The sequence below is a fragment of the Oncorhynchus clarkii genome, chromosome 6 (genome assembly GCF_045791955.1).
Source record: "Oncorhynchus clarkii lewisi isolate Uvic-CL-2024 chromosome 6, UVic_Ocla_1.0, whole genome shotgun sequence".
NCBI classification, from domain to species: domain Eukaryota; kingdom Metazoa; phylum Chordata; class Actinopteri; order Salmoniformes; family Salmonidae; genus Oncorhynchus; species Oncorhynchus clarkii.
The window spans coordinates 50,063,423-50,089,150 of record NC_092152.1 but is presented as its reverse complement, the minus strand read 5'-3'; the positions used below and the strand labels follow the sequence as shown (position 1 = coordinate 50,089,150).

Sequence of the window (25,728 nt, the reverse complement as noted above, 5' to 3'; positions counted from 1 at the left end):
CGCCCTCAATAAAGAAGGGCGAGATCAGGGGTGACTATTCTAGCCAATGAGAGGGCAGATACGCTTGTGAACAACAGGTACAACTGTCGTGGTCGTTTTTCTCAAAGTTGCCGTAATGCCACGTACATTTCCTTATATCAGTACAAAAGTATTCTGTTACAAACTTCTATTCGGTCAAATAAGCCTCACGTAATTCAACACTCACTCGTGTACCTCGATACAAACAGGGCATAGCTTACGCGGACAGATTTTAGGCGGAGTAAATGCTCTCGCTTCGCCTCTTCCTCTCTGACTAAACTGTTCCTGTGAGTCACATGACAGCTAGCGAACCTCCTGACTCCTTTCTGTCGATTGTTTTCTTACTCGGATATTATTGCTAAAGGAAGATGGCTGCGGAGATGGAACCGCCACCACTGGGAGATGCAGGACAGACTGACTTCAGGGAAATAGAAGATGGAGAAGGCTTTTTTGTCAGTACTGTCACTACACTAGAGGTAAGAGTGATCCGAGGCCGAGGATTGAAAGCAACTAGGGGCTTGATGCTCATTGATACAGTACTAGACGACAAGTAAGTCAGGCGACCTTCCGTTGTTGTGAGCTAGATGCTGCTAGGCTTATGACATGGTTGTGCTTCGGGTGTTAGTTTCTTTAAATGAAAATCATGCAACAAAGTAGCCACTACAGTTTATTATAATCATGAATGATAATCTGTAGCCAGCTCACTATCCTGATGATGGCCAATAACGCATACTGGGAGGGGGTTTGTTCTTGAGATTCAGCCGTGCGTCAGAAAAACGCAGAACGTCTGCGCTGTTTACTGGTTTCCGGGTTTTCAATAGATCAGGGGATAATCACATGTGTGGTACAATTTTAATTTCATATTCTTTGTTTAAAATGGGATAAACCAACAATGGGACACTAATTTGAGTTCTACAAACATTAACATCTCTCCGTCAGTCATACATTTCCCTTGTGAGCTGTGCATTTACAGGTGTAAGTCAGGTGTGTGTTTATTGCATAATGGTCCTTGGAAATTTCCAATAAACAAATGAAAAATGATGAGCATACATGTTAACTAAGTGGACCTCTTTCTGCACTTTTAAGTGGAGTGGGACTAAGGTTAAGAGTAGTCTCCATTGACCGCTGCCTCACCCCCCACACAATTATTATATTTTATTTTTATTTTTATTTTTTTATTAATGTTCTGTCATATCTTTTCTACTATCAAGGAAGTGGTAGGTTTTTGCCCCAACTTAGTTTGGTAACTTTTACTTTTCAAAAGCTAAAAATGTTGAATGAATGTGAAGCCTGAAGGCCCATCAGTGCAACATGATCTGGATGTGTGCAGCAAAAGTTCAACATTCACCTTTTGCTACCCTTTCCTTCAAGCCATCTACGCGTGCCATTTGATGCATACGTTTGATAAATCCAACCTATGCACTACACAGAATGCACCGCAACTGCCTCTGCAACGCAATGCTGCAAGGCAAACGCAGCATTCCTTTGGAAATGAATGTACTTCTGGTGTACCAAAACGCAATGACACTGTAGGTGTGATCGAGGCCTCATTAACATGTTACACCTACAGCGTCATTCCGTGAATGTCGAACTTTTGCTCCACACATCCAGATCATGCTGCATACCATTTTGCGCAAACACACTGTAAGTGTGATCGAGGCATACGGCTTTGCTGCTGCTGTTTTTTTTGCCTGTGGTGGACTTTAATTTTGAACTCAGCAGCAAACAAACATTGATGCCAAGGAGAGTTTCCTGCTTTCTCTTATCCTGTGCTGAGTAGTAGGTGGAGGAAACCTCCCATTATCAGTCCCACTTCCGCTCCTTTCTCCTTAGCTCAGCTTTTATTTACGTACACTCTAAAGTGTTCTTGAATTGTGACGGTGTCTTTTACTTTTAGTTTTGTACACCAACTGAAAATAACATTTTTGGTTATTGAAAATACATTTCACAGCGGTTTAGATGGCACAATGATACTCTACATTATACATGGCTTATTTTTTTTTTTTTTATCACAAACTGAAATTAGGCAAACTATTAGAATTTTAGCAACCAGGAAATTGAGTGTTCTGCATATTGCACCTTTAAATTCATTTAAAACAATATTTTACTGCCCATTATGATTCCTCCTTTTTACAGTATGGCTGCTCATATCCTATTTCATTGGAACCTGACGTGTTTTTTTTGTGTTACTTTCCAATAAAATAATGTTGTCATCTGAGGACGTGATGATGCAACAGTTTCAGTTTTTGTACTTAGTTCCTGTAGGCCCATATGCTAGTTTGTTTCCAACATGTCACATAATAGACCTATACTGAAATTCATTGGTTTTTAAGTTAACATTGATTTAACCTTTTATCTAGGCCTATGTTCCCCTAATAAAATTAGTCTTAACTGATCAGATTTCTTTTGGTCTTTGGGCTTCTGTTATTTTTATTACGTTTGTGCTTTTCTGCAGTCTCCAGAACCCTCATCTCCAGATCCACCCAGCATGCCTGCAGAAGGCATCAGCACAAATGGACCTAAGCAAGAAGACATTTCATTGGACGATGACCCAGAGGATCTGTTTGCAGGTATTCCCATCACCTCTGATTAAATGCCTCTCCTCGCTTAACTCTATTATTTAATGGATAGTTAACCTAAATTACAAAATGTCCTATTGGTTTCCTTACCCTTTAAGCCGGGGGGTAGGCAACCCTGTTCCTGGAGTGCCGCAGGATTTTGTTCCAGCTATGCACCACACCTGACCAACTGAGCTAATTGAGCAGTTCAGTGATTGCCTAAATTCAACACACCTGGTCTTCAAAAACTGTAGCACTCCAGGACCAGGGTTGCCTACCCCTGCTGTAAGCAGTCTATGGAAGATAAGACACCAATCTATTCTTTTTGGTTTTGTTTACCTGGCCACTGTCTTAAAATGCTAACCTTTTTTGCACTTATGGCGCAAAACCAATCCAAGTGGATATCCCCTAGGGGTCATTCCATTTGATTTTATTCACTTTTTGACCGCAGCCCTTTTGATTTGAATGGAACTTTTTATACATATTTGTCCATGGTATAAATGCAAATGCAAAATAGCTATGCACAAGGACTACTTTTAACAATTTACACAGAACATTTACAAAAACAGATTTACTTGAACAGTGCAGCTGCAAAGCATGGTAACAGAATGATGGCACCAACAGCACAAACTGTTATTCTGTTACCAAGCTTTGCATTTGCACTGTTCCTCAAGTGTTTTTGTTAAATTTCCTGTGCGAGTTGTTAAAAGTAGTCTTTGTAAATTACAGTGGTCTGAAGTAGAGGTCGACCGATTAATTGGTATGGACGATTAATTAGGGCCGATTTCAAGTTTTCATAACATTCGGAAATCGGTATTTTTGGGCGCCGATTTAATAAAAACAAAATATATATATATATATATATATATATACATACATACATACATACATACATACATACATATATATATTTGTTTTTTTTATATACCTTTTATTTAACTAGGCAAGTCAGTTAAGAACACATTCTTATTTTCATAGACGGCCTAGGAACTGTGGGTTAACTGCCTCGTTCAAAAACAGAACGACAGATTTTCACCTTGTCAGCTCGGGGGATCCAATCTTGCAACCTTACTGTTAACTCGTCCAACGCAATAACGACCTGCCTCTCTCTCGTTGCTCTCCACAAGGAGACTGCCTGTTACACGAATGCAGTAAGCCAAGGTAAGTTGCTAGCTAGCATTAAACTTATCTTATAAAAAACAATCATTCATAATCACTAGTTAACTACACATGGTTGATGATATTACTAGATATTATCTAGCGTGTCCTGCGTTGCATATAATTTGGCTAAGCATACAAGTATCTAAATATCTGGCTGAGCGGTGGTAGACAGAAGCAGGCGCGTAAACATTCATTCAAACAGCACTTTCGTACGTTTTGCCAGCAGCTCTTCGTTGTGCGTCAAGCATTGCGCTGTTTATGACTTCAAGCCTATCAAGTCCCGAGATGAGGCTGGTGTAACCGAAGTGAAATGGCTAGCTAGTTAGCGCGCTAATAGCGTTTCAACTGTCACTCGCTCTGAGTCTTCTAGTAGTTGTTCCCCTTGCTCTGCATGGGTAACGCTGCTTCGATGGTGGCTGTCGTTGTGTTGCTGGTTCGAGCCCAGGGAGGAGCGAGGAGTAGGACGTAAGCTATACTGTTACTGGCAATACTAAAGTGCCTATAAGAACATTCAATAGTCAAAGGTTAATGAAATACAAATGGTATAGAGGGAAATAATCCTATATTTCAAACAATTGTTTACAGACAGATTATTTCACTGCATCACAATTCCAGTGGGTCAGAAGTTTACATACACTAAGTTGACTGCACCTTTAAACAGCTTGGAACATTCCAGAAAATGATGTCATAGCATTAGAAGCTTCTGATAGGCTAATTGACATCATTTGAGTCAATTGGAGGTGTACCTTTGGATGTATTTCAAGGCCTACCTTCAAACTCAGTGCCTCTTTGCTTGACATCATGGGAAAATCAACAGAAATCAAAAGACCTCAGAAAAAAAAATGGTAGACCTCAACAAGGCTGGTTCATCCTTGGGAGGAATTTCCAAATGCCTGAAGGTACCACACTTATCTGTACAAACAATAGTACATTATTATAAACACCATGGAATCACGCAGCCATTATACCGCTCAGGAAGGAGACGCGTTCTGTTTCCTAGAGATTAACGTACTTTGGTGCGAAAAGTGCAAATCAATCCCAGAACAACAGCAAAGGACCTTGTGAAGATGCTGGAGGAAACGGGTACAAAATTATCTATATCCACAGTAAAACGAGTCCTATATCGACATAATCTGAAAGGCCACTCAGAAAGGAAGAAGCCACTGCTCCAAAAAATTTTTATGAGGATTAAATGTCAGGAATTGTGAAGAACTGAGTTTAAATGTATTTGGCTAAAGGTGTATGTAAACTTCCGACTTCAACTGTCCTTTAAGTTTTGTTCAAATAAGATGGTGTGTGGTCGTTTAGCTCAATAAAGTTATTGTAAGATGTTTTGGACTTGAAACAAGAGAAATGCAAATTATAATTTGGGTGAACTATCCCTTTTTAAAAATAAACCGTTTAACTCTGAAGCGTTTGTATTACGCTCTTCAAAGGTTAAACCGTAGCACTACGTGAATACCATAATTCTCCAAGTGTTTCCCTTTCCATTTGGAGTCATCACTTGTATTTTGTTTCTCCAGTGTAATGTTTTGTTTGTATCATTCTCTATTCTTTGTCTGTATTTCAGAAGCAACAGAGGAGGTTTCTCTGGATAGTCCAGAGAGGGAGCCCATCCTGTCAGACGGTCCATCTCCGGCCATCACCCCAGTCACCCCCACAGCTATGCTCACCCCCAGGATGGGCCTGGGCACTGCCGAGATGTTTGAGAGATCCCTGGATGAGGTAAGTAGTTGGGTTAAGTTGGCCCTAGATTCTGATCTTGGGCCAGTTTTGGATTTTCCCAAATAATGGTTAAGGTTCGTATTGGGGAGGAGATGCTGATCCTAGATCTGTACATTGGGGAAACTTCACCATGGAGCATTCTCATAACACAAAGGTCAAGGTGGACTTTTAATACCACCAATGTTAGCCTCCAAAGCATTGGTAGTATAAAAGGTTCACTGCAAGGAGAGGTTGAGAGTGCAACTTTCATTTTATTTTTGTTTCCTTTTAGATTGAAGAGGACGATAGTGGTGACACCTTTGACATGCATATAGCAGTGTCCGATCCAGAAAAAGTTGGTACGTTTAATACCGTGTTAATGTATTGATATATTAAAGGGATACTTTGGGATTTTGGCAATGAAGCCCTTTGTCTATTTCCCCAGAGTCAGATGAACTCATGGATACCATTGTTATCTCTCTGTGTTCAGTCTGAAGGAAGTAAGAGGTGGTTTTGCCAGCCAATCCTAACTAGCGTTAGCTCAATAACTGGAAGAAAATGCTTTTTTTATTTTTGTTATTAATGAAAAATAAAACACCAACTTCATTAGACAAGTATTCACTCCCCTGAGTCAATACAATCTTTTTTGGTAAGTCTCTGGGAGCGTTTGCATACCTGGATTGTGCAATATTTGCCCATTTTATTATTTTCTAAACTCTTCAAGCTCTGTCAAGTTGGTTGTTCATAAACATTCATTTTCAAGTCTTGCCAAATATTTCCAAGTACATTTAAGTCAAACTGTAACAAGGCTACTCAGGAACATGAACTCTCTTCTTGGTAAGCATCTGCTGTATAGATTTTAGGTTATTGTCCTGCTGAAAAGGAATGAATGAATTTGTCTCCCAGTGTCTGGTGGAAAGCAGACTGAACCAGATTTCCTCCAGTCCTTGCCGATGAAAAGCATTTCCACAACATGATGCAGCAACTACTACGCTTGGAAATATAGAGAGTGGTACTCAATGATGTGTTGTGTTGGATTTTCCCAGAATACAACATTTAGGACATTTAGTGCCTTTTTGCAAACAGAGTGCATGTTTTGGAGTTTTTTTCTCTCTACAGGGTTTCCTTTTCACTCTGTCATTTAGGTTAGTATTGTGAAGTAACTACAATGTTGTTGATCCATCCTCAGTTTTCTCCCATCACAGCCATTAAACACCGTAACTGTTTTAAAATCACCATTGGCCTCCCTGAGCGGTTTCCTTCCTCTGTGGCAACTCTGTTAGGAGGGACGCCTGTGTCTTTATAGTGACTGGGTGTATTGATACACTATGTAAAGCCAAATTAATACATTTACCATGCTCAAAGGGATATTCCTTGTCTGATCTTTCTATTTTTACCCTGCCAATCGGTGCACTTCTTTGCGGGGCATTGGAAAAGCTCCCTCGTCTTTGTGATTGAATCTGTTCTTGAAATACACTACTCAATTGAGTGACCTTACAGATAATTGTTAGTGTGGGGTACAGAGAGGGGGCAGTCATAAATAAATCATGTTAACCCCTATTATTGCACACCGAGTGAGTCAATACAACATTATGTGACTTGTTAAGCAAATGTTGACTCCTGTGTTTATTTAGGCTTGCCATAACAAAGGGGGTGAAGACATTTATTATTATCATTATTAATTTATATAATTTTATTTTCATGTTGACATTAATGCCGCATTTTGTGTAGGTCCGTGAGGGGGGAAAACAATTAAATCCACTTCAATCCCATTTTGTAACGCAACAAAATTTGATAAATCCAAGGGGATGAATACTTATGATATACATTGTATTATTCTCTCAAGTAGAAAATGAGCGACAATGCTGTTGTATCGAGGAGAGAATAGTTCAACCAATCCTGTGACTTTGGTTTACGCTAATATTTATGTTTCTTCTTTAAGGGGATGGAATGAATGCTTACATGGGATACAAAGTCACTACAAAGGTAAGGAAAATATCTTCGTATTCTACTTTTCTTCTCTTTTTTTATCACTTGGGACAAGTTCAGAGTAGGGTTGCAAAATTCTGGTAACTTTCCCCAAAAAGTTATCAGGGAAGGTTACCGTTGAAGTTGATTATAAGAATATACACATGTACTGCACATTCGTATCCACACTTTGCGTGGGATATACTGTATGTTAGGTCAGAAGGCAACAAATAGATTGACAGTGTTAATAGGCATGGTTTTAGTGCCCATATTTGATATCGCTGTAGTTATTATTTGTAAACTGTATCATGAGGTGACTCAAGACAACAAAGTGATTCCCTTTTTTTTTAGTACCTGGTACAATAAGTATATTTGTGTTAAGTTTTTATTATTAGTTGAATGGGTCGATTCTTTTAAATATGTTTTTGGACAGATTTGGCTCATTAATCTAAATGGTCTGAATAATGATGATCCACGCTTCTTTGAAAATACATATAATAATTTATCAAACCTACAAGCAATACAAGACTCTATTGTTATGGTGGGAGATTATAATAGGGTTTTAAATACCTCAGTGGGCCGTAAAGGAAATCACATTACAAACTACAAACTATCACCCTTATGCTCTTATGGAAATCAAGAATATCGTGGATATATTGGAACTAGTGGATGGATATGGAGGCTGAAATATCCTGACCTGGTGAGATATACATGGAGGATTAATCAAGCTAGTCGTCTTTCTTATGTCATTCTCGCTGGCACCAAAACAAATGTAAAGGGTTTGATAGGAGACAGAATGAGATCGGACAGTCAAATAATTGGCATATATATATATATATATATATATATATTACTCTTACAGAATTTCCATATGGGCACAGATATTACAAGTGTAACCAAAACCTATTGCATGAAAATGTTTTTTTTTAACCAGCACAGAAGAATTGATAACTGACTTTTTCCGACATAAAAATATGCAGTGCCTTCGGAAAGTATTCAGACCCTTGACTTTTTCCATATTTTGTTAAGTTACAGCCTTACTCTAAAATTATTTAAATACTCCACAATCTACACACAATACCCCATAATGACGAAGTGAAAACAGGTTTTTTAGAAATTTTTGCAAATCTTTTTTTTTTTTTTTTATTTTTTTTTTTTACAGAAATACCTTATCTACATAAATATTCAGACCCTTTGCTATGAGACTCGAAATGCATCCTGTTTCCATTGATCATCCTTGAGATGTTTCTGCAACTTGATTGGAGTCCACCTGTGGTAAATTCAATTGATTGGATTTGGAAAGGCACACACATGTCTATATAAGGTCCCACAGTTGACAGTGCATGTCAGAGCAAAAACCAAGCCATGGGGTCGAAGGAATTGTCCGTAGAGTTCTGAGACAGGATTGTGTCGCGGCAGAGATCTGGGGAAGGGTACCAAAACATTTCTGCAGCATTGAAGGTCCCCAAGAACACAGTGGCCTCCATCATTCTTAAATGGAAGAAGTTTGGAACCACTAAGACTCTTGATTGAGCTGGCCGCCCAGTAAACTGAGCAATCTGGGAAGAAGGGACTTGGTCAGGGAGGTGACCATGGTCACTCTGTCAGAGCTCTGGAGATCCTCTGTGGAGGTGAGAGAATCTTCCAGAAGGACAACCATCTCTGCAGCATGCCACCAATCAGGCCTTTATGGTAGTGGCCAGACGGAAGCCACTCCTCAGTAAAAGACACATGACAGCCCACTAGGAGTTTGCCAAAAGGCACCTAAAGACTCTGACCATGAGAAACAAGATTATCTGGTCTGATGAAGCCAAGATTGAACTCTTTGGCCTGAATGCCAAGCGTCACGTCTGGAGGAAACATGGCACCATCCCTACGGTGAAGCATGGTGGTGGCAGCATCATGCTGTGGGGATGTTTTTCAGTGGCAGGGACTGGGAGACTAGTCAGGATTGAGGCAAAGATGAACAGAGAAAAGTACAGAGTTCTTTGATGAAAACCTGCTCCAGAGTGCACAGGACCTCAGACTGAGGCAAAGGTTCACCTTCCAACAGGACAACGACCCTAAGCACACAGCCAAGACAACTCTGTAGTGGCTTCAGGACAAGTCTCTGAATGTCCTTGAGTGACTCAGCCAGAGCCTGGACTTGAACCCGATCAAACATCACTGGACAGACCTGAAAATAGTTGTGCAGCAATGCTCCCCATCCAACCTGACAGCTTGAGAGGATCTGCAGAGAACAATGGGACAAACTCCCCAAATACAGGTGTGCCAAGCTTGTAGCGTCGTGCCCAAAAAGACTTGATGCTATAATCGCTGCCAAAGGTGCTTCAACGAAGTACTGAGATAAGAGTCTGAATACTTATGTAACTGTAATATTTCAGTTTTTTATAATTTTATAAATGTGCAAAAATGTCTAAACCTGTTTTTGCTTTGTCATTATAGGGTATTGTGTGTGTGTGTGTGTGTGTGTGTGTGTGTGTGTGTGTGTGTGTGTGTGTGTGTGTAGGGGGAAAAACTATTTAATCCATTTTAGAATAAGGCTGTAACGTGACAAAAGTGAATGGGTCTGAATACTTTCCGAATGCACATAATTACATAATAAGTTGTATTATATGTGATAAGTTTAAAAAGAAAAATGACGTTTTCCACTCTTGCCTTGTCAATGTCTTCTTCCTTCTTCTAGACCTCTATGACCATTTTCAGCAAGAATGAAACCACTGTAAGGAGGAGGTTTAGTGACTTTCTAGGCTTGCACAGCAAACTAGCCTCCAGGTACCTGCATATAGGATACATAGTCCCTCCCGCTCCAGAGAAAAGCATTGTGGGTGAGTGAATTCTGTATGGATGTGAATTGAATTGAATACGGTATTATTGTTGTTGCATCAGCTAGTTTAGTCATGTATGTCATGAATTGTGGTAGCAAAACAGCAGAGCTGATTTTTTCCTACAGTAGTGTGTAAAGAGGGCAGTCATTTTGCCTGGGCAACGTTGTTCATCTACAGGAATGACTGTGTGTAAACATTTGTATATGTCTTCATCTACAGGAATGACTAAGGTCAAAGTTGGGAAAGAGGATTTGTCTTCTGCAGAATTTGTCGAGAAGAGAAGATCAGCCTTAGAAAGGTATCTTATGAACATACAAGAAACCCTTCTCAAAATCAGTACTTTTTCAGTGCTTCAGACCTACTGCAAACATGTAACCATTCCATCAAATCATTATTCTACTGTTTCATTTGTTTTGGCGATCTTTACGACATACATCCACGCCTGTCCTCCAACAGTGAATGATCCTCGCCACGCAGCTCATTTAATGCCCTACTTGTCAGATGAGACAGCTCTCATGTCTTACACAAAACGTTTACGTGAAAAGCCCCTTCAGTCTAAAGAGCATTCTTGTTCTGGTCTTTTGTGGCTTGAAAGGTTTACCTAGAAATATTAGGTAAATAATTATCACAGCGCTCCAGGGATTTGAGGCTGTCAACACGCGAATGGGGGGGTTTCCTCCCGAGCTTCACACCGTATCCTCTGGACAGAGCTGTCCAACATTTTCGGTGTTCAGCCCGAGGATGACTACTGCTGCCCCATCCCTGGTTTTTGCCCATTCTGATGAATCGAATAACAATTTACGTTAAGTGAGGCCCTGACATTTCTCTGCCCTTTTTATCATCTGCCCATTGACTGACATGAAGGTCAGTGTTTACAAGTGGACAGGGTGTCAGATTTATACACCTCACTGTTAAAGAACTGAATCTTGATGGCCAAAACAATTAATTTTAATTGTAACATAAGGTATTTTAATATATATGCATTCAAATAACTTACTTCAAATTAATTGTTTTGGCCATCAGGATTAGGTTCTTTAACAGTGAGGTGTACAAAGCTGACACCCTGCCCACTTGTAAACGCTGACCTTCATGTCAGTCAATGGGCAGATGATATATACAGTTGAGGTCGGAAGTCGGAACACTTAGGTTGGAGTCATTAAAACTCGTTTTTCAACCACTCCACAAATTTCTTGTTAACAAACTAGTTTTGGCAAGTCGGTTAGGACATCTACTTTGTGCATGACACAAGTAATTTTTCAAACAATTGTTTACAGACAGATTATTTCACTTATAATTCACTGCATCACAATTCCAGTGGGTCAGAGGTTTACATACACTAAGTTGACTGTGCCTTTAAACAGCTTGGAACATTCCAGAAAATTATGTCATGGCTTTAGATGCTTTTGATAGGCTAATTGACATCATTTGAGTCAATTGGAGGTGTACCTGTGGATGTATTTCAAGGCCTACCTTCAAACTCAGTGCCTCTTGCTTGACATCATGGGAAAATCGAAATAAATCAGCCAAGACCTCCAAAAATGGTAGACCTCCACAAGTCTGGTTCATCCTTGGGAGCAATTTCCAAATGCCTGAAGGTACCGCATACTATTGTTTGTACAGATGAACGTAAGTATTAACATCATGGGACCACACAGCCGTCATCCTGCTCAGGAAGGAGACAAGATGAACGTCTCCTAGAGATGAACGTACTGTGGTGCGAAAAGGGCAAATCAATCCCAGAACAACAGCAAAGGACCTTGTGAAGATGCTGGAGGAAACGGGTACAAAAGTATCTATATCCACAGTAAAACGAGTCCTATATCGACATAATCTAAAAAGGCCGCTCAGCAAGGAAGAAGCCACTGCTCCAAAACCGCCAGAAAAAAGCCAAACTACGGTTTGAAACTGCACATGGGGACAAAGATCGTGCTTTTTTGGAGGAATGGCCTCTGGTCTGATGAAATAAAAATAGAACTGTTTGGCCATAATGACCATCGTTATGTTAGGAGGAAAAAGGGGGAGGCGAAGAACGCCATCCCAACCGTGAAGCACGGGGGTGGCACCATCATGTTGTGGGTGTGCTTTGCTGCAGGAGGGACTGGTGTACTTCACAAAATAGATGGCGTCATGAGGAAGGAAAATTATGTGGATATATTGAAGCAACATCTCAAGACATTAGTCAGGAAGTTAAAGCTTGGTCACAAATGGGTCTTCCAAATGGACAATGACCCCAAGCATACAACAAAAGTATTGGAGTGGCCATCACAAAGCCCTGACGTCAATCCCATAGAACATTTGTGGGCAGAACTGAAAAAATGTGTGTGAGCAAGGAGGCCTACAAACCTGACTCTGTTACACCAGCTCTGTTAGGAGAAATGGGCCAAAATTCACCCAACTTATTGTGGGAAGCTTGTGGAAGGCTCCCCAAATTGTTTGACCCAAGTTAAACAATTTGAAGCCAATGCTGCCAAATACTAATTGAGTGTATGTCAATTTCTGACCCACTGGGAATGTGATGAAATAAATAAAAGCTGAAATAAATCATTAGTATTATTCTGGGGGGGGGGGGGGCGGTTACAAATACCAAAGCCAAAGCCAGAATTGGATGACAATTTTGAGTGATAGTTCCATATTGCAATATTATTTTGGATGCTATTATATCGATATTTTGTCTCCACATACCGATTTCTCCAAAAAAAATATATACATTTTTTTTTTTTGCTAGGTACCGTTAGTTAACACTAGTTTGCTGTACCTGCGCCAAAACTCTGGTGTTTTTATCCTATAGATAGCTTGTTCTCCATCTTCCTTTTTTAAATGGTGAGCCATGTTTTAAGCACAAGGATCAAAACTAATTTTCTCAAGTGCTTTCGTCTCTCTGTAGCAGACATATAGAGAGCAATCTGTTTGGAACATCAAATTGCAATACATACAAAATTGTGAAAATCAAAATACATATCGTATTGGCACCTAAGTACATTTACATTCATGTAGTTTAGCAGTCGCTCTTATCCAGAGCGACGTACTGTAGTGAGTGCATACATCTTTGTATTTTTTTCATCCTGGTCTCCCGTGGGAAATGAAACCACAACCCTGGTGTTGCAAGCACCATGCTCTACCAACTGAGCCACACAGGAACAAGTATTGTGATATGGTATTGTGAGGTCCCTGGCAATTCCTAGCCCTACTGTATTTAATATTTTTTCATGAATTGTTACCTCTGCACTGAGCATGGTAATGATTTATCTACACAATGTAACCTTTTCTTTTATGCTCAATAGGTATCTGATGAGAACAGTGAAACATCCCATCCTGCTGAAGGATCCGGATGTCATGATGTTCCTGGAGAGTTCAGAGGTAGCGTTTAATCTCAATCTGTGTACGACACCCAATTGAACAACACCCAATTTGAGAATGAATTTTAAAAAAGCACATTTTTTGTTATTTTGTGGTGATATTTTTCCCTTATTTCACTATCCTTTAATAAAGCCAACTTCTGGAAATAGTTTTGGATAAGCTCAAGAACATATGTGACCTTTGTTTTGAAAATGGCCAGTGTCACAGCAATATGTTCCAATTAAATTACTGTATTAATCCAGATGTAATGAAATGCCACTGTAGAAAAGAAGGATAAATGGCTGAAAGCAATTGAAAGCTATTTTTGCCCATTGTTCCTCTGAGAGTTTTCCCAGTAAATGGATTAAATTAGATTCTAACAACATTGAAATGTATGGGAGTGGAGAAAACCCCACACAGCTCCTGGCGCGGGGCTCCCTCTGGGATTGGGTCGGAGCCCTAGCCTGTTAACCGGTTTGTTTGCACTTATTTGTCATTTTATCCCAGCTGCCGAGAGCGGTTAGCACCCAGGCGCTGAGTGGGGCCGGAATATTGAGGATGGTAAACAAAGCTGCCGACGCTGTCAACAAAATGACAATCAAGATGAATGAATCGGATGCGGTAAGGGCTGATTTTTGGACTTGAATAATGAGACGAATTAATGAGGCTTTCCACTTGAATTCTAAGATTGTGTGAGTGAAAAGAAGTAGAGGCACAAGCCAGGTGCTGCTCGGGGGGTGTTCCTTTCCTTCCTTACTGGGAAAAGCTATATTATTTTTATTTTCCACTTCATTGCAATTTATTAACTGCCTTTATTTTTGATATACACTTGTCATTGTAAACTGTAAAAGCGTTTTTGGCATTGGAAAGCTTGTGGATGTGGGGCCTGTCTTACACCGTCAATGTGTTGAATGTAAACCTAGCATCTCGCACAGGGTGACTCAGTATGTACAAAATACTTTCAATTTTAATGTGTTCATTTATTTATTAATCAATAATAGCAAATGTTTTGAAAACATACATAATTACTAGTTACTATCATTACTTATTCATACTGTTATAATTTAATTCTGTGGAGAAACGGTATTATGTTTCAGCTTGATTTTATTTCTGTGAGTGTCAACAGTGGTTTGAGGAGAAGCACCAGCAGTTTGAGAACCTCGACTTGCAACTCCGAAAACTGCATGCTAGTGTGGAGTGTCTGGTCTGCCACCGGAAAGGTAATCCTCCCATGAGTCATGACCCTGAGCCCCAGTTTAGAGACATACTCTAGACATGTAAGGCCACATTCTGCTCTTTTAAATGCACAAGCAGTGCGTAAAATATCTGAAACTCTGCAATTACTCCAAAACTTGATTGCACCGCGTGTAGTGCTTTTTCACAAACTGCCAGTAAAATTCTTCCTATAATGTATATTTAATATACTACAGTTGAAGTCGGAAGTTTACATACACCTTAGCCAAATTAATTTAAACTCAGTTTTTCACAATTCCTGACATTTAATCCTAGTAAAAATTCCATGTCTTAGGTCAGTTAGGATCACCACTTTTATTTAAAGAATGTGAAATGTCAAAATAATAGTAGAGAGAATGATTTATTTCAGCTTTTATTTCTTTCATCACATTCCCAGTGGGTCAGAAGTTTACATACACTCAATTAGTATTTGGTAGCACAGCCTTCAAATTGTTTAACTTGGGTCAAACGTTTCATGTATCCTTCCACAAGCTTCCCACAATAAGTTGGGTGAATTTTGGCCCATTCCTCCTGACAGAGCTGGTGTAACTGAGTCAGGTTTGTAGGCCTCCTTGCTCGAACACGCTTTTTCAGTTCTGCCCACAAATGTTCTATAGGATTGAGGTCAGGGCTTTGTGATGGCCATTCCAATACCTTGACTTTTGTTGTCATTTTGCCACAACTTTGGAAGTATGCTTGGGGTCATTGTCCATTTGGAAGACCCATTTGTGACCAAGCTTTAACTTCCTGACTCATGTCTTGAGATGTTGCTTCAATATATCCACATAATTTTCCTCCCTCATGATGCCATCTATTTTGTGAAGTGCACCAGTCTCTCCTGCAGCAAAGCACCCCCACAACATGATGCTGCCACCCCTGTGCTTCACGGTTGAGATGGTGTTCTTCGGCTTGCAAGCCTCCCCCTTTCTCCTCCAATGGTCATTATGGCCAAACAGTTCTATTTTTGTTTCATCTGACCAGTGAACATTTCCCCAAAAAGTATGATCTTTGTCCCCATGTGCAGTTGCAAACCGTAGTTTGGCTTTTTTTATGGCGGTTTTAGAGCAGTGTCTTCTTTGTTGCTGAGCGGCCTTTCAGGTTATGTCAATATAGGACTCATTTTACTGTGGATATAGATACTATTGTTTGTACAGATTAATGTGGTTGGTACCTTCAGGCGTTTGGAAATTGCTCCCAAGGATGAACCATACTTGTGGAGGTCTACAATTTTTTTCTGAGGTCTTGGCTAATTTATGTTGATTTTCCTATGATGTCAAGCAAAGAGGCACTGAGTTTGAAGGTAGGCCTTGAAATACATCCACAGGTACACCTCCAATTGATGATGATGTCAATTAGCCTATCAGAAGCTTCTAAAGCCATGACATCATTTTCTGGAATTTTCCGAGCTGTTTAAAGGCACAGTCAACTTTGTGTATGTAAACGTCTGACCCACTGGAATTGTGATACAGTGAAATAATCTGTCTGTAAACAATTGTTGGGAAAATTACTTGTGTAATGCACAAAGTAGATGTCCTAACCGACTTGCCAAAACTATAGTTTGTTAACAAGACATTTGTGGAGTGGTTGAATAACAAGTTTTAATGACTTCAACTTAAGTGTATGTAAACTTCTGACTTCAACTGTATATATCGTGTGCTGTCTTATTCTGGACAATGTCTGGTGTTACAATTATCAAACAATTGCCATGTATAATACAATTCTCAATTGAACAATGTTGTTATTTTGTTAAAGGCCCAGTGCAGTCAAAACGTGATTTCCTGTGTTTTATATACTGTATATTTCCACACTGAGGTTAGAATGATACTGTACATGTTTGATAATACCCGTTTTAGTGTAAGAACTGTTTGAAAAGACTGCCTGAAATTTCAGTCTGTTTTGGCGGGATGGAGTTTTGACCTGCCTGGTGGAGTTACCAGTTAATAGACCAACAAGAAAGCGCATTCCAAACCTCTCTGCCAATAACAGCTAGTTTTCCGTTTTCCTCTCCCCACTCAGACCACTCCCAGACAGTCCCTCCGATATTCTTGCGTGAGAAATTGCTCTTTGCTAAGAAGCTGTTTTTCTTTATATTTGATTGTTTTAAATTAAAACAATCACTGTAAGGTACTTAATTGTTAACCAGAAATGATTTGATATTGAGATAAAATGGCTGCATTGGACCTTTTTAATTGTCTTGGACATTATTTGTGAACCATTTAAATTGGACAATTCTTCACCTTTGAACCTGCTCTCTTTCTAAACAATGTCATGATCACTTTCTCTTCCTTTCTCTTCTCTCCTCATCTTCAGAGCTGTCGGTTAACACGGCATCCTTCGCCAAGTCGGCAGCCATGCTTGGGAACTCCGAGGACCACACAGCTCTGTCGCGGGCCCTGTCGCAGTTGGCCGAGGTGGAGGAGAAGATCGACCAGCTGCACCAGGACCAGGCTTACGCTGATTTCTACCTGTTCTCCGAGCTGCTGGGGGACTATGTACGTCTCATCACTGCAGTCAAGGTATTCACTGGAGACCTGTACCACTGTGCTGGAATAAAGCACTGGGGAACAGATATATTCTGTGGGCCTCACATTTCTTTATCTGTATTATTTTTTAGCCCATACCGATATTCTCAGGTTTAGGATGTGCGTATCACCTTCTTTTTTTGATCATTGGACACCTAGCACAGTCCTATGAATGTATACCCTTACCAAGGCTTCATTATCTGCAATACATTTCCAATGTTCTTTAGTTGTTGAATTTCGCCTAGAGTAAAATAACTTACACACCAGCCTTCTACTGCTATAAACCGTGTTGCAGGCCCTAATTCTGCTTTTCAACATTTTGTCTTGGCTGTTGTAATAAAGGCACATTCCCATTTTGATTCCTTTTAATGTGAGGTTAGCAGTGAACCTAAACGTATGCTTTGTCTCTTTCCGTAGGGTGTATTTGACCACCGGATGAAGACTTGGTCCAAGTGGCAGGACACCCAACTCTTGCTGCAGAAGAAGCGTGAGGCTGAGTCCAAACTCCAGTTCGCAAACAAGCCTGACAAGCTACAGCAGGCTCAGGATGAAATCAAAGAGGTAAGAGAAAAGTGCACCTCACTAACAAGCAAACAGACATTTTAATGATACGTGTGCTCAAATAGGCTGGATAGAATTGCAAGGGAGGGAAGCTATATAGTGGCAGGACACCCAGAACAAAAACATAAACGCAACATGTAAAGTGTTTCATGAGCTGAAATTAAAGATCCCAGAAATGTTCCATATGCATAAAAAGCTTATTTCTCTCAATGTTTGCAGAAACTCTTAGTGAGTATTCCTCTTTTGCCAATAATCATCCACCTGACAGGTGTGGCATATCAAGAAGCTGATTTATTTTTACCTTTATTTAACTAGGCAAGTCAGTTAAGAACAAATTCTTGTTTTCGATGACGGCCTAGGAACAGTGGGTTAACTGCCTGTTCAGGGGCAGAACAACAGATTTGTACCTTGTCAGCTCGGGGGTTTGAACTTACAACCTTCCAGTTACTAGTCCAACGCTCTAACCACTAGGCTACCCTGCCGCCCCAATTAAACATCATGATCATTGCACAGATGCACCTTGTGCAGGGGACAATAAAAGGCCACTCTAAAATGTGCTGTTTTGTCACACAACACAATGCCACAGATTTGTTTTGAATGAGCGTGCAATTGGCATGCTGACTACAGGAATGTCCACTAGCTGTTGCCAGAGAATTGAATTTCTCTACCATAATTGAATTTCTCTACCATGTTAATTTCTCTACCATAAGCTGCCTCCAACATCATTTTCGAGAATATGGCAGTACATCCAACCGGCCTCACAACCGCAGACCATGTGTAACCACGCCAGTCCAGGACCTCCACATCTGGCTTCTTCACCTGCGGGATCATCTGAGACCAGTCACCCAGACAGCTGTTGACACTGTGGGATTGCAAAACCGAAGAATTTCTGCACAAACTATCTCAGGGAAACTCATCTGCATGCTCGTTGTCCTCACCAGGGTCTTGACCTGACTATAGTTCGGCATCGTTTCCGACTTCATTCGGCAAATGCTTACCTTTGACAAGTGTGCTCTTCGCGGATGAATCCTAGTTTCAACTGTGCCGGCGTCTTGTGGGCGAGCGGTTTGCTAATGTCAACTTTGTGAACAGAGTGCTACATGGTGGGGTTATAGTATGGGCAGGCATAAGCTACGGACAATGAACACAATTGCATTTTATTGATGGCAGTTTGAATGCACAGAGATATCGTGACGAGATTCTGAGGCCCATTGTCGTGCCATTCAACCGCCGTCATCACTTCATGTTTCAGCATGATAATGCTTGGCCCCATGTCGCAAGGATCTGTACACAATTCCTGGAAGCTGAAAATGTCCCAGTTCTTCCATGGCCTGCATAATCACCAGACATGTCACCCATTGAGCATGTTTGGGATGCTCTGGATCGACGTGTACGACAGCATGTTCCAGTTCCCGCCATTATCCAGCAACTTTGCACAGCCATTGAAGAGGAGTGGGACAACATTCCACAGGCCACAGTCAACAGCCTGATCAAGTCTATGCAAAGGCGATGTATCGCCCTCATGAGGCAAATGGTGGTCACACAAGATACTGACTGGTTTTCTGACCCTACTTTAAAAATAAAAAAAAGTTATCTGTGACCAACAGATGCATATTTGAATTCCAGTCATGTGAAATCCATAGATTAGGGCCTAATGAATTTATTTGAACTGCAACTCAGTAAAATCATTGACGTTGTTGCATGTTGCGTTTTATATTTTTGTTCAGTGTAGTCAGTTACAAAATGTAAAAATGTATTCAAGAAGTTAGTTTTCACGTTGACAACATTAAAATGGTATTGAGAATAGTATCTGGATGCTACTCAATCAAGCGGAGTCTAACCCAAAACATAAGCTTAATTAAATTCACCTCCTAAAGCTTAATTTCACATTCCATTACTGACTGGAAATTCAGGTACTCCTGAAGGGGTGTTTAAACTTGAATGAAGCATGTTAACCCCAGTTGCTCTCCTTGATTTGGAATAGCAAGCCAACCTTAGTGTGTCGGTTGTTTTGGTAAAACAATTACTTGAGTTTATTTTGGCACTCATCTCTAGATCCGTTATTTGGGCATCAGCTTGGAAAAACTGGTTAAAGAGTCACAAATGATTAGCGTTAGCTTATATTGCTAATTTGATTATGATCAGTTTTGACATGCTTACAATTAGGCCATCATTACATGTTCCGCTACTCAACTTAAATGTCATTAGCTTTATGAGAACACTATTTATTTCTCTCCTTTTCCTCTCCTGCTACATCTCCTCCCTATGTGTATTGCCATCGATTCAATTGTTAAAACGCTTCTGAATTGTGGGCACATACTTTACACTTTATTTTAAACATAAGTAAATGTTTGCATTAAATATGAGAAACCTAAGAAATACTTTGCTTAGGATGTTTGTAACAGACAAGGTGAAAAATCTATCTATGCCCTTGAGCAAGGCACTTAACTATAATTTGCTCCAGGGGGGGCCTGCTATTATGGCTGATCCTGTAAAACAACACATTTCACTGCACCTATCCTGTGTATGTGACAATAAAACATATTTTTGTATTATCCATGTACTTACTAATTTACCAAATATTGAACCATACTGCCCCCTCTGGTCAATAATAAGTATTACACTAAAGACAATAAGATTCGGGGGGTGGTAGATTAATCCAGACATTTTGTCATAACGCATGCAACTGGAGATATTCACAGAGGGGTTGTTTTTTAAGTTGAATATCTCCCCTTTCTGTCTTGGGCATTGCATGCTAACCAGGGTGACTCCTGTAACGGCTACTACCCTATTAACTGTTTGCTTTGATCAGTGGAATGCCATTCCTCTATAGTTCACCTGTGTTTGGCAACAGTGGGTTCATGTTTGAATTATTTTAAGAACAAAACATTTTCAGCCTCTTTAATTTCTGCATTTTCCCTGCCATGCCTCTACCAAGGAGATTGAGGAGGTAGGACCCTGGGCTTGGCTTTTTTTATTTACTTTTCTTCATCACTTACAGTTCCCTCCATTTCACCACTAAACTGCACCCATTGGAGTGCCTATCTAGTGTCACATGGATCATCTTTGTCAAAAGATTATGTTTGGCTGGTTCATTTGAAACGTATAATGATATCAATAGACAAGTGATCACTTTGGGACTAGGGCAGGATTTCCCAAACTCTGTCCCCGGGACCCCAAGGGGTGCACGTTTAGTTATTGTGCTCCCCTTGTGGTCCCAAGGACAGAGTTTGGGAAATGCTGGACTAGGGGATGAGGATTTGACAAAGTGAGGGTTGAAAACCTAATGAACTGAATATATAAATGGACTGTGCAAATTGGCACAGCATTGTGCAAACTGCTTCATGTGACTGTCTTACACTATCTATACGAACAGGACTGTTTCGTATTTGCAAGCGTAAAAAATGGGCTTGTCTTAAATTCTAACTTTTTTTTACTCCAACTTAATATTCATTGCTTCACCATTAACTTTGGTATTGTCAATCATCTCCAGTGAATAGTGAGTTTACTTTACCCCACAACTCCTGAGAATTTGTCTATCCTCATTACTAGTAATTACTTAATACCTTTTTTACATTTTCAAATGCAATTGACTAATGGATAATGTATACAGTAGTAACTGACCAGTAACAGTTAATTATGCAACAGGTTAGTGTATAAATCCAGTACACCAGTGTAGAAAACATCTGTACACTTGTGTACTTGTTTTGGACCGTGGACTTTCTTAGTGGAGAGAACTTGTCATCTTGTCTTTGCAGTTGGAGGGGAAGGTCCAGCAAGGTGAAAAAGACTTTGAGCTGATTTCCAAAACCATTCGAAAAGAAGTGAGCCGATTCGAGGTATGATGAACACGATAAAACACCTTTTATGTATTTGGTTTCGCCCCAGAATATGAGCATCATGTGGATGGGAGGGGCCTGTTAAACTAAAGTTTAGAAATAAGACAAGTGCAAATGTTTACCCTTATTGGTAGTTTGATGTTTCCATAAAGACTGAATTGTTGATTTGTGATATCAGGACAGCCCTAACTAAAATATATATATATATAATTTTTTTACTGCAGTATTATGATAGTTTTGATCGTGATTTATGTGTTCTCATCATAATGTAATTTTGTCTGACCTGTGACCATGTCTCTCTTGTTACAGAAAGAAAGAGTGAAGGACTTCAAAGTTGTCATTATTAAATACCTGGAGTCGCTTGTGCAAACACAACAGCAGGTACAGCATATCTGGGTTTGGATTCCTATTGGTAGTGTAGTGGGAGAGTAAAATGACATAACTACACACACACACACACCACTTGCACCAACTTGTAACAAATGTCATAATTTATGTTTCATTATGAAATGTATTAAAATATGTTGACAATTCAGTGATTATCTTGCATGTTTTCCCAGAATTCTACATACTATCTAATTAGCATAATAATCTACTTAGAATAAAATATGCCTGAAAACATACTTTGAAATAATAGATTTCCTTAATATACTATTTGAAAGGGAAATAAACATATAGGCCCAATACCACCTAATGTTTTGCTGTTAGATTTTTTTTTATACTGACAATAGACATTCATGAACTTAATTTTCCTAAGGATTACCTTAAAAGTATAACGCATGGTCATGTAGCTAATTGGATTCTCGCTGTATTTTCCCTTCTGCTCCACAGCTGATAAAGTATTGGGAGGCGTTCTTACCCGAAGCCAAAGCTATCGCATAATAACTGGATGGCCCGCCTTGCCTGCGTTTTTGCCGACCATAGCACCCCTGTCTGATGATCACACATTTTCTTATGTTTACGTCCAGATCACGCCTTCAAGAGAATGCATGGAGAAACAAAATACACGTTTTGACATGCATAATAAAACCACTTAATTTTGGTGGAGAATTGCTCTGTTACCCTATGATTTCACCTGAAAGAAGCACCTGTCCCATTTCTGTTGAGAGATTAACCGCACGAGGACTGTGATAAGCCAGGGACTTCGCACTTCCTGATTGATCAAACACTACTACTCTGTCTTATTTACTACCAGTATGATTTGTGCATTTAATAATTGCCACCTAATGTGCAATGGTTGACGATTTTCTTTTACTAGATTTTTGTTGTTGTATTGTTTTAATTTGAAAGCCTTTTCTTTTGACTTTACATTCCCGTGCCGCAAATGTTTGAGTACTTTAATTCTAATAAAGGAATGTATCTCGGTGTTGGTTGTGATGTTTTGAAATGGTGTTGTCGTTGTGCATATCACTTTGCCGACAGGCCTTGTCTTTGTACTGTACACAAAGGAGTTTTCGGTTACTATGGTGCTTCATACGCATTTCATGCGGACCACATGATAGTTTTTGAGGAGAGCTTGTTTATTTTCTTTAACAGTTCCATTCATTCTCATTCAAATATACTTTAATACACTAACACTGTACATGTTATTGAGACATACACTGAATGTACAAACATTGGGAACACATCTAATGTCTTCTCATGACCGACTATCCAGGTGACTATCCAGGTGAAAGCTGTGATCCCTTACTGACGTCACCTGTTAAATCCACTTCAACCCGTGTCGATAAATTGGAGGAGATTTAAGGATTTTTAAGCCTGGTGACAATTGAGACATGGATTGTTTGTGTGTGCCATTCAGAGGGTGAATGGGCAAGACAAAACATTTTAATTGCCTTTTGAATGGGGCATGGTAATAGGTGCCAGGTACACTGGAGTGTGCTCACGCTGAACAGTTTCCCGTGTGTATCAAGAATGGTCCTCCACCCAAAGGACATCCAGGCAACTTGACACAACTGTGGGAAGGATTGGAAGTCAACATAGGCCTGTGGAATACTTTTGACACCTTGTGGACTCCATGAATTGAGACTGTTCTGGGGACAAAAGGGGGTGCAACACCGTATTAGGAAGTTGTTTCTATTGTTTTGTACGCTTATTGATAGAACTACCAGTTTGTTATAAGCAGTGGCCAATGTACAACTTGATTTTCTTTTACTGGCCAGTATTACGTCTCTTTTGTAGCCCAACAACTTTATACAGAACACAACCATCCCGACATGTCCTGTCCAGTGTTTAGAACTGCATAATACGTCTTCAAAGAGGCTGTCAGAAAGTCCAGTGCACATGACTTTGCATTGTCGCTGTCATATTGACAAGCTGTCTTATTAATGCATTGCTTTAGGTATCTGTAAAAGAGAAAATTCATATGTGAGGCAGCCCATTATGAGAGACACGAAGTGAGTCCACTCCTTAAGGGCCTTTGTGTATGGCACCATGTCACTATTGACACCACTCAATTTTGCGCTCTTGCAGGGAACCACAAAGCCCAGTTTCACGAGAAACTCACAGGTGTTTTCAATAGCACACACATTCCTACCCTTTATCAGGATTTGATACAATGCAGGAGACTAAGCTGTTGAAACAGGAAATACTCCAAAATCATATCAGGGGTGTATTCATTATGCCGATTCTGTTGCAAAATGTTCTTAAATGGACAAAACGGGGAGGGACCCACCTGAATTTCTCCAATAGAAACTCATTCGTTTGGACTAATGATTACAAGTTGTCACGTACTGTACTACTTATACTACATCTTGAATGAAATATATCCACCCGTAGTTAGTTTCAGTGGGACATGTAATGCCACCTCATCAAACGTTTGGTTGATTCAACCATTTGTTAGTTAGGATATTGTTTGTTGGTGAGATCAAAGTCAGGGCCAGGGTTGGGAGTAAATTCCATTTCAATTCAGGAAGTAAACTGAAATTCCAAATTTGTACTCATAGAGAAGCATTGAAAATGGAATTGTAATTTCAGATTCCCTTCTGACTCTTGTAAAGAGGAACGATACCTGCTGTGTGCACACACACACATATAATATGTACACACATGCACACTGATGCCGCACACACAAACTTACACACTTTCACACTCACCACATATGCTACGGCTACATTCTATGATCTATCCTGTTGCCTAGTCACTTTACCCCTGTATGTACATAGCTACCTCAATGACCTTTTACCCCTGCATATTTCTCGGTACTGGTACTCCCTGTTTATAGCGATTTTTACTTGTTATTGTTATTCACTATGTATTTATTCCTCGTGTCACTATTTGAATGTTTTATTCAAATGTGTATCTTCATCTTTAACTCGGCATTTTTGGAAAAGGACCTGCATTTCACTGTTAGTCTACACCTGTTGTTAACGAAGCGTGTGACAAATAGAATTTGATTTGATTTTGTATGAACCTTATCTCACTATAGGATTTTGTTGTACTGTTTTGTGGTATTGTCTCTCTCTTACTGACACACCGTGTGTTCCATGTAGGAACTGCATTGAACATGCATCAATAGCCTCTTCTTCTCATCAAAAAGAAGGAAAAATAAATTGTGACAGGGTTGAGCTACTCAAAACATATTTTTATATGTGATTGTTTATGGGGAAAAAACTCTTTCTAGCCCACTGTATTCAGTACTCTGGATATGATATCCTGTACATTTGTATTTAAAGTTGTAATTTGCTTTTAGTTAAATGCAATTACATTTTTATGTAAATAATGTATTGTTAATAAATCAGCTGTTTGTAAGAGTGCTGTTTGAGTTGCACTGTAAAGGAGACACAAAGTGATCGCATGGATTATTCTAGAAAAGCCTGTTCTGCATCCTATAGACCAAAACTTATCCTGACATCGGAGGCATTCAGTGCAGGTTTAGAATAATGTAGGTACATTTATTTTACCTCATCAATTACACAAAAACACTCTGAATGTCTCTCTATTTTCCCTTTGTAGTTTTAACATTCCTCAGTATATGTACACTATGAGGTAAAAAAAAAAA

The 25,728-nt window shown here is 39.7% G+C and overlaps 1 protein-coding gene across 1 annotated transcript; it reads left to right on the top strand.

The window, feature by feature from the left end:
* Positions 1 to 290: 290 nt before the first annotated feature.
* On the top strand, positions 291 to 23,094 carry LOC139411272 (sorting nexin 2). The gene is made up of 15 exons (XM_071157336.1): positions 291 to 494; positions 2,474 to 2,588; positions 5,308 to 5,462; positions 5,734 to 5,800; positions 7,384 to 7,427; positions 10,096 to 10,237; positions 10,457 to 10,535; positions 13,519 to 13,594; positions 14,081 to 14,194; positions 14,700 to 14,793; positions 17,117 to 17,322; positions 17,746 to 17,889; positions 21,648 to 21,728; positions 22,038 to 22,109; positions 22,560 to 23,094. The coding sequence occupies exons 1-15, from the start codon at positions 387 to 389 to the stop codon at positions 22,608 to 22,610; spliced, it is 1,548 nt and encodes a 515-aa protein (XP_071013437.1). The 5' UTR covers positions 291 to 386; the 3' UTR covers positions 22,611 to 23,094.
* The last annotated feature ends 2,634 nt before the right edge of the window (positions 23,095 to 25,728 follow it).